Source organism: Corvus kubaryi, unplaced genomic scaffold (assembly GCF_017639235.1).
Source record: "Corvus kubaryi isolate FWS band 111438036 unplaced genomic scaffold, C.kubaryi_AGA036_p1.0 74, whole genome shotgun sequence".
Lineage (NCBI taxonomy): Eukaryota > Metazoa > Chordata > Aves > Passeriformes > Corvidae > Corvus > Corvus kubaryi.
Genome location: NW_024582061.1, coordinates 18,777,236 through 18,787,540, shown reverse-complemented (window position 1 = coordinate 18,787,540; position 10,305 = coordinate 18,777,236). Strand labels below are relative to the sequence as shown.

Genomic DNA, 10,305 nt, shown 5'->3' with positions numbered 1-10,305 from the left:
TGCCTGTGCATCTCTAACTCCACCGGCTCCACTTTCCCAGCTCAGCCTCATGCCAGCCTCATCCCAACAGACTTGCTCAGTGATCCGGGACAGTGTGGCTGTCCCCAGACACTGTCACGATCCCTGCCCCACTCACCATGTGCAGGTGCTGCATGGCTGTGTCCTTGGCCACAGAATGGCCCTTCCTGCCCCGCTGTCCCCTTTGTCTTTCAGCTCAACCACCTTTCGGGAGGGCAGCCCACTCCTGCTGCTCCCCCCAAACCTTGCTGAACTCATTTGTTCACCTAAGAATGTACTTAATGAAGCTAAATTAGACTTAACATAAAGTCTTCTCCCCTTTCAAATAGCCATAACTTACACATCTGTCCTCTTCAAGTCTATTAGTGATGATAGCAGAGATATTGAGGAATGAAATAAAAATTCAGCCACTTCCAAACATTTCCTGAAACATTATCATGATCCCACACAGATCATTTTTTCCAGCTCAACATGCCATCACTTTCTCAAATATCTGATACCGGGAAAATATCAGGCTCCCCTTGAGTTGCATAAAGATGACTGAGAGGGGACCTTATTAATGTATGTAGCTTTCAGAAGGGAGGGTGCCTAGAGGATGGAGCCAGGCTCTTCTCAGTGGTGCAAAGTGGTGAACAAGAGGCAGAAACTGATGCACAGGAAATTTCACCTGAATATAACGAAGAATAACTTTACTGTGTGGCTGAAAACACACTGGAACAGACTGCCCAGAGAGGTTGTGGAGTGTCCCTCACTGGAGATATTCAAGAACCACCTGGACACAATCCTGTGCAACGTGTACCAGGATTACCCTGCTTGAGCAGGGAGGTTGGACCAGCTGACACACTGTGGTCCCTTCCAGCCTTTCCCAGTCTGTGGTTCTATGACATATTGCTGACACTGTTCAGCATTACATCTGCTTCTACAAACACTGGCTTCAAAGTATCACAGGTATCAGTAATAATGGCTATCAGCCTGATCTGCCTGTTCCCTTCTCTTCCTCTACTCCTTCTGTCATTCTTCCTAACCACCTCACTCATCTGGAGGTGCCTCCTGTTTGTTTTTCCCTGGAAGTTACTACATACCCACAATTTCTCATTCCCACTCGCCCTCTCAGAGAAGGACTCTTTCTTCCTGACAGCATATGAGCAATGGCCGTTGTTACCAAACATGTAGCATCCACCTCTTCCCTGCTGCATCAAATGTCCACATGCCTGATTTATGGCACTGAAACGTGTTTTTGAGCTGTAGCAATTCAGCCAAGGAATGTGCTGGACATCATTATGGTCAACCTAAACAGAGAAGAGAAGCTTAGGATGGGTATTCTAAAGCACTAGACAGGACAGGCCATTTCTTTGTCCAGCTAAACAGAGTAATAAACCCTCTCACTACCTTGCTTCAAGTTATCTGGGTGAGATGGACAAAGGAGAGAGATAAGAGGCAAATGGATCATATCTTGAGGAGATAAAGACATCCCAGGGGGAGCAGTGAATCAAAGCTGAGCCGCCCTGACCACCTGCCTCAAGCATCTGTATGTCCAAGTGATAGTTGGCAGCATCCTGTAGGGAAGTAGATGCTGGTGATTGCCCCACACTTTGCCCTGCAGTGATCCTACCAAAAGATGGGGTAGCAAGTGTTCTCATGGGCTAGGTTAAGAGAAAGAATCATTGAAATTTAGGTATGTCATAGTTACATCCCACTGATTTTGCTGATCTCATTCTGTGAATGAAATTTGGTTTTTCTGTGAATACTGGGGCTGCATGCAGAGAAGCTTCCAGAACAATCTGCAAGGCCTGTAATGCTTGGGGTTTCTTTTATTGAAGAAGGAGAAAAAGGAAACAGCAGTTAGGAACTGTAGGAAACAACCAAAGTGGCTTCTGGGTAAAAACCCACTATGACTTCCTGAAAAGGAAGGACTACAAGCTCATTTTGGAATGCATAGATCTTCCCAACCTCAAAATATCTGGGAAGAACCCATGGATATCAGCTTTCCAGTGTCTCAGCTTTCTTCTCAGTGCTCACCTGCAATGCTCTGATGCTCATTTATCATAACCTACAAGGAGTAAGAGTATCCCAGATGGCTTCCACATTTAAATTACTGCAGTTAATTGGCCTCTTCCCATTCTTGTAGTTTTTCCTTCCACCATCACTTGCAGGTCTTCTGAGCCAAGGCACCAGACAGCTAAGAAGTGACTCAGCCCCTCAGTCTCTGCCTGTAATGCTTGTGGCTTGTAGGAGATGGTACAGGACAGTTCAGTTCTGCAAAAAGGTATTCCACTTGTAACTTTTCACTTCACCCCGACAACTGAGAGTCAGACAGCTGCAGAAACCAGGCAGAAGTCAAAACAGAAATGTTTTTCTTACCATCTTGAAATGGGAATTAGATCTCACCCATGTGTTCTGCAGTCACCTTTGCTGAGGATGTTTATGGAGTGGATGACCTAGGAAAGAGAGGGCTGCATCCTTCCCTCAGCGGGAAAGAGCTGCTCTTTCCTAAAGCACAGAGCAAGCAACAGCAGTCCAGACAAGTCCCAAGTAACATGCATGAGGTGTGCACCAGCAAAGGAAATGTCACCTTCACGTGACTTCTGATTAAATCACTGATACACAAACATAAATTAATTAATCCAGCACAGTAGCACTTTCATACATATAATATTTATATCACATTGAAATATTAAATATTAAAAAGAAGCATAGTAATTTGACTGATTGATTGTTCTGAACTGATTCTTGGAGTTATCCCTTAACTGAGCTCAGAAGTTATCAAAAACTTTGTAGTCTGGAACAATCAAGGAACTATTTCTCTCTTGCTTTGAACCAAAATGAAACTGCTTAAAAAAATCTGAGTATGTTTGTAAGAAATTAATTAAAAAAAAAAAAGCAAGCTGTGTCTGTGGGTCCCCTTGTAATACCTAAATTTCGCTGCCTAATGCCTACAATAACTCAGGTCACAAATTTTTTTATTTTAAGAGATTCCTCTTTTATCTGGGGCCTTTAAATCTCTATGAATACAAAAATTTTTGTCATAGGGAAGAGTCCTTTGCTGTAAACTGAACAGTATGTAATTATAAGTTCTTCCCTATTAAGATGTGAAGTTTTCTTACTCATGTAATGATGTGCTATGGTTTAGAATATCATGATAAATATGTTTTTAAATAAAATCCATCATGCATGGACAAAAGATGTCTTTCAAATCATCCAAAGTCTGCAATTACACCAAGGGCAGATTTGAGTTGCCTTGAGTCACTCTGTGACTTTAGTTATGGGCTTTTTTGTACCAGGAGCACCCATAAGTCAGAATTAATTTGTCTGCACAACACACACAAAGTATGACTGCTCAGTAGCACAAGCATCAGGAAGGGCTTGAGAAAATGTTGAAGTTACTGTGCAGCCTTAGGCAGGCCCAGGTGCAAAACATGTTAATGGGGCTCTGCAGCTACAGGCTTAATGCATGACTCAATCACCCTGTTTGAAGTGTGCATATATAGGCTGCAGTCCTGCCTCCTCAGCTGCATCTGTGAGATGGACGTCTCCAGATATCCTCCTGAGCAAACACTGAAAGTCAGTCACAATCATAGTGCACTCAGTGACATTAATCACAAGAGTGAAGTGCTGAAATTGATGGCTACAAACTGTTCAGAGGGGTCAGGAAAGAAGGGTGGGGCAGGTTGTCCTCTATGTTAAAAAAAAAAAAAAAAGTGGATTGATTGCACAGAACTGTCTTAGAAAAACAGTGATGGACAGTTGAGAGCTTCTGGGTAAAAAATTAGAGGCCAAGCCAACAAAGGAAACCTCACAGCTGGTACTTACCACAGCCCACCCAATCAAAAGGAGAAGGATGTTGATGAAGCTTCTTTCTTCAACTGCAGGTGCCATCATATTCACACGCTCCTGTTGGGGAACATCAGTCAACCTGATATCTGGTGGAAGATGTCACAGAAAGCTGTGAGCTATCCAGGAGACTCCTAGAGCCTGTTGAGGATAATTTTTTAATCCAGGTAAAAGGAAGTCCAGCCAGAGGAGAAGCACTACCTGACCTGTTCTTGACAATAAAAATTAACTAATTGAAGATGTCAAGAATAGTGGTAACCTGGGCTGCTGCCTAAGCCCAGACCTATCACAAATTTGAGGGATATCAGCCAGACAAACCATAAAGATCCTTAATTTAGAAAACATTCTGTTGCTTGAGAAAAATAGGGGATGGAAACCCCTGGAAAACTGCCCTCAGGGATAAAGGAGCAGGACAGGCCTGAAAGCTATTTAAGGGCATTTGTCTTGTGGAGCAGGTGCACTTGATTCCCGTGTGTGAGAAAGCAGGCCAGGAAGGTGGAAGACCAATACAGCTGAGTACGACCTTCTGGTCGAACTGAAGTGCAAGAAGTAAATGCACAGGCAGTGGAAGCAGGGACACATATCCTGGGAAGAATATAGGGTGCTGTCCAGGTGTGTAGGGATGGAGTCAGAAAAGCTAAAGTACATTTGGAACTGAATGTGGCAAGGGATGTGAAGAATAATGGAGGGCTTCTGTAGGAACACTGATCAGAAAAGGAGGACTAAATAAAATGTGCCCCCTAATAAAAAGACAGGATATTTAGTGACTACTGGCATAGAGAAGACTGAGACACCCAAGAATTTGTTTACCTCGGTTTTCACTGGCAGTCTCTCTTTGCCATCTCCGAAGTCCATGAAACTCAAGGCATAGACTGGGGGAACAAAGTCCCTCCTATTGTAAGAGAAGATCAGGTTCAAGACCGTCTGAGGAACCTGAATATGCACAGATCCATGGCACCTAAGGGGATTCATCCCAGGGTCCTCAGGGAATTAGCAGATATAGTTGCAATACAGATATTGTTTAATATTTTCATCATTACCATAGTGGGATCGAGTGCACCCTCAGCACGTTTGTGGATGACACCATGGTCGGGGTGCCATTGATTCACTGGAGAGAAGGGATACCATGCAGAGGGACCTTGGCAGGCTTGAGGAGTGGACCCATGTGAACCTCATGAAGTTCAACAAGGTCAAATGCACGGCCCTGCACCCAGGTCAGGGCCATTCCAAATATCAGTACAGGCTGCAGGATGAGCTGATTGTAAGCAGCCCTGCGCAGAAAGACTTGGAGATATGGGTGGATGAAAATTTGGACCTGAGGCAGCAATGTGCATTTGCAGCTCAGAAAACCAGCTGTATCCTTGGCTGCATAAAAAAAAGTACAGCTAGCAGGTTGAGGGAGGTGGCTCTCTTCATTCACTCCACTCTAATGAGACCTCAGCTGGAGTACTGCATCTACCACTGGGGCCCCCAGTACAAGAATGACTTGGAGGAGGTCCAGAGTAGGGCCATGAAAATGATCACGGAGCTAGAACACCTCTCCCATGAAAGAAATGCAATGGTTGTTTGGCCCTGAGAAGACAAGACTCTGGGCAGACCTCAGCATGGTCTTTCAAAATAAGAAGAGCACTTATAAGAAAGACAGAGAAAGACTTTTCACCAGGGCCTGTAGTGACAGGGCAAGGGGCAAGGTTTCAAAAGCAAAAGAAGGTAGATTTAGATAGGTTCCAAGGAAGAAATTTTTCATTACGATGGTGGTGGGACATGCTGGAACAAGTTGCCAAGAGCAGTTCTTGATGCCTTCAGTGGAAGATTTCAAATCCAGGTGGGATAAGTCTTTGAGCAACCTGGTCTAATGAAAGATGTCCTTACCCATGACAATGAAGTTGGTCTAGATAATCTTTGAAGGAGCCTTCCAACACAAATTGTGCTATGATTCCATAGTGCACCAAGTCACATGGGCTCATAGGAAGGACCTTCCTGAAAGCATGCATCCGTACCAGAACAGGAGAAAAGCGGGTCCTTGAATTCCTGACTGAACTTTGGAAAAATTTCATAGAATCATAACATCACAAAATATGGTGAGTTGGATGGGAGCCATCAGCACCATCAAGTCCAAGTTTTGGCCCTGTGCAGGACACCCCAAGAGTCACACCATGTGCCTGAGACCATTGTCCAAATGCTTCTTGAGCTCTGTCAGGCTGGTGCTGTGACCATTTCCCTGGGGAGCTTGTTCCAGTGCCCAAACACCTGCTAGGTGAAAAACCTTTTCCTGATATCCAACCTAAATCTGCCCTGACTCAGCTTCGTGGCATTTCCTTGAGTCCTGCCACTGGTCACAGGAATGAAGAGATCGGTGCCTGCCTCTTCCCCTCCTGAGGAAGCTGCAGACTGCAATGAGGTCTCCCCTCAGTCTCCTCTTCTCCAGGCTGAATGGACCAAATGACCTCAGCCACTCCTCATACCCCTTCCCCTCAAGGCCCTCATCATCCTTGTGGCCCTTCTTCAGATGCTGTCTAATCACTTAATGCCTTTTTCATATTGTGGCACCAAAACTGCCCCCAGCACTCAAGGTGAGGCCACCCCAGTGCAGAGCAGAGTGGGACAATCTCCTCCCTTGCCCGGTGGCGATGCTGTGCCTGATGCCCCCCAGGACACGCTTGGCCCTCCTGGCTGCCAGGGCACTGCTGGCTCATGTTCAACTTGCCATTGACCAGGGCCCCCAGGTGCCTTTCCATGGCACTGCTTTCCTGCCTCTCATTCCTCAGTCTGTACACACAACCAGGATTGCCCTGTCTCAGGTGCAGATTCTAGCACTTGCCCTTGTTAAACTTTGTGTGCTTGGTGATTGCCCATCTCTAATTTGTCGAGGTCTCTCTGCAGGGCCTCTCTGTGCTCAAGGGAGTTGAGAGCTTTTCCCAGCTTACTGTCATTGGCAAATTTAGTATTCCTTCGAGCCCTGCATCCAAGTGGTTAATGAAGATGTTGAAGAAAACTGGGTGAGGATGGAGGCCTGACAGGTCACCAGCCTGATGTTACCCCAGTTATTTTAACTCTTTGTGCCTGATGTGTGAGAACCAGTCTGGCCAACACATCGGGCCCTTGGTTCCCTGTAGAAGAGTCTCTGATTACAATTACCCGTCTTTTCCTCTTAACAGGGGAGGTCTTGATGCGGGGTACAGATGGTGTTGGTTTAGGAGGCCCCTCTGTCCCAGAAGGGCTCATCTCATCAGTTGTCTGGCCTTCTGCTTCCAGGGCCTCATACCTGTTCTGGAAGGTGCCAGTTCAACTTGCTAAGTTTTCAGAAGGAGGAGAAAGCTTCCTCCTGGTCAACCACTTCCAAATATCTCTGTCCACTGTATTTAATATGTGTTCCGTTACCAGAAGGATCAAGGAAATCACTGCCTGTGCTCCTGATCCTTCAACCTGTCATCCCAAGGCCAAGTGGTATTTAATAAATGTTCTGTTAGCTTGACTACTTTTTTAAAGGGAAAAGTAGAAGACAGAAGTAATTTTGTTTTTACTGACTACATCATTGTACAAAGCTTCATATCAAATATTCATATTCATAGGGAAAAAAAGTTAAGATCTTTTTTCTTTACAATAATATTTGAAGCAATGAATTTATTTTTAAATAAGTTCACCCATTAAATTAAAGGAATTAAACTTCTTTCTCCTTCCCTCCTCCACCTGAAACCTTTGCAAGATCTCTTTCCATATCCTTCTTTGTTCAGCCTAAAGCTAACTGTCTATGGTTGTGAAAAACAAAATTTAAAAAGTCCATATAGGTGGCCAAAATTTTGGAGGACCAGGAAAAGGAGCTTTTAGGAAAGCACATAGAATTCTTCAGGACAGTGCTGCTACATCAGGTGTTTGGAAGAAGGATAGAGGCCTAGCCTAAACCCAGGAAAATGCATTTGCAAAGGTTCAAAAGAATCTAAAGGTAAAGGTACTAGTGACTCTGAGTGATTAAAATGGATTAAGATACAGAATTTGAAGGAAATATGTATGCTACAGAATTATCACCCAGAAATTTCTCCCCGGTGGTATGTATCCTTCCCAAGAGATTCACTTCTGTGACAATGTAGTTCACAACCCAAAATTCACAGTGGATTCAGCAGGTGAAAGTACCACAAAATGTTAGCATCAGGACAAAACCAAATCCACATCATCTTCTGTTTTTGTCCTCTCTCACATGATGTTACTCTGATGGTCATCTTCCCTAGAAAAAAGCCTCTCTGAAATGCCACCACATCTCTTGACAGTCTTTAAGTACACCCCAATCAAGATAATCTAGTACCACTGACAAGTTCTTAAAACTGACCACACCATCATCAAAACTTCACAAGACAGTGTACGATATTGTATTGCCCAAAGACGTAGTGAAAGAAGCCAAATAACTGCGTTTGCAATCGTATGAATCAATCCCCTGGGTCTCCTATTCTTTCCCACAGTGTACTACTAATGTTCAAGCATGACCATCCAGTTGCTATCCAACTCATCACAAGAAAAAAATCATTTTTATGTATATTCAATTTATCCCACATCACAATATTCATGCATTGGAAAAAGCCATGCCCTTCCTTCTCTCAGCAGTCCTGAAGAGAAAATTGTTTAAGTGACTTGAACGATATTATTTTATTAGAGAAATGCCTGCAGTTTTACGTCTGTTTTACATAATGAAAACATGCACACTCTATTTTGACTTTATTTTGTTTTCCTTTCTGTAAAATTGCTGATTGTGGCTGACAAAATTCCTCAATTATAATTGTCAAGGTAAGCGCAAAAATAAATACGACCTTAAAATAAGAACATACAAATGAATGGGTTTATCTACCGTGCATCACAAAAAGAAGTATTTTGGAAAAAACATGGGAATATAGTTCATTAAAATATTAATACAAGGACGCAGAAAACTCAGGGCAACAGAGAAGCAACTTCTGTATTTTTCTATGGAATTTTAAAGATAGCTGATTATTTAAGAGAGCTGCTTTTTGGGCTAATGTTTCTGGTGAAAAATGTCTTTCTTTTACTTTTTATCAACTCCGACTAGACCTAAATAGGGCACTGTGTCCAAAGGTTTCATTTTTTTGAAGAAATGAAGACGTGTTATGGAAAACAACTCATAACCCAGATACAGAGCCGAGTGACTACCTTGTGTTATTTGCATCTTTTCAAAGCTAATTTACGATAAGATAAGGTCTCGAGATTACCCCCATTTTGCAGGACCTTGATGAAAAACCCTCTCAGAAACATATATCCGGTGTCACTGAGCCAGTGGTGTCAAAAGCAAAGTTTTAATTCAAAAGGAGAAATTAAAATCATACGGTCCAGCTCTGCGTGCAATCCCCAAACTCGGGGATTACTGACTCGCCTGAAATTCATTTCAGGTCTCGGTTGAAAGAAACGTCGCAAGCCAAAACTATTCTCTGTCCTCAGCAAGAATGCCAAGAAACGGGGTGCCGCGGTCCAATGCTTTTTAAGAAAAAAGCATTTTTGTGAGAGGGAAGAAACACAAGGCGGGCGGCAGGGAGCAGGGCAGGGGGCGGGGCGGGCTCGGGAGCGGACCAATCAGCGCCCGCCGCGCTGCTATAAAAGGGGCGCCCGCGAGGCCGCCGCAGTCGCACTCGCGCAGCACCGCGATGTCCGAGGCCGCTCCCGCCCCCGCCGCTGAGGCAGCGCCCGCCGCTCCGGCCCCGGCTAAAGCTCCCGCCGCCAAGAAGCCGAAGAAGGCGGCGAGCGGTTCCAAAGCCCGCAAGCCCGCGGGGCCCAGCGTCACCGAGCTGATTACTAAGGCCGTGTCCGTCTCCCAGGAGCGCAAGGGGCTCTCCCTCGCCGCGCTCAAGAAGGCGCTGGCCGCCGGCGGCTACGATGTGGAGAAGAACAACAGCCGCATCAAGCTGGGGCTCAAGAGCCTCGTCAGCAAGGGCACCCTGGTGCAGACCAAGGGCACCGGCGCCTCCGGCTCCTTCCGCCTCAGCAAGAAACCTGGAGAAGCGAAGGAAAAAGCTCCCAAGAAGAAAACTGTTGCAGCCAAGCCCAAGAAGCCGGCGGCTAAGAAGCCCGGCAGCGCCGCCAAGAAGCCCAAGAAGGTAGTGACAGCGAAGAGCCCCAAGAAACCTAAAAAGCCGGCCGCCAAGAAAGCAGTTAAGAGTCCCAAGAAGGTGACAAAGGCTGCCAAGCCCAAAAAAGCGGCGGCAGCAACGAAGAGCCCGGCTAAGGCGAAGGCAGTGAAGCCCAAGGCGGCCAAGCCGAAAGCTGCAAAGGCTAAAGTGGCCAAGGCAAAGAAGGCAGCACCCAAGAAGAAGTAAGCCGATTAGTGGCGGAAAGTCTTTACATTTAAACCCAACGGCTCTTTTAAGAGCCACCCACATTTTCTAAAGAGGGCTGAAACGCTAAGGCTGCTGCCATTGCGGGGGAAGGTTAAGCGGGGAGGTGTGCGGGAGAACGGCAGTC

The 10,305-nt window shown here is 45.4% G+C and overlaps 1 protein-coding gene across 1 annotated transcript; it reads left to right on the top strand.

Moving 5' to 3' along the window:
• The first annotated feature begins 9,476 nt into the window (after nt 1-9,476).
• Nucleotides 9,477-10,299, top strand: LOC121675340 (histone H1.11L-like). The gene has a single exon (XM_042050692.1). The coding sequence runs from the start codon at nt 9,492-9,494 to the stop codon at nt 10,158-10,160; it is 669 nt and encodes a 222-aa protein (XP_041906626.1). The 5' UTR covers nt 9,477-9,491; the 3' UTR covers nt 10,161-10,299.
• Nucleotides 10,300-10,305: the final 6 nt, after the last annotated feature.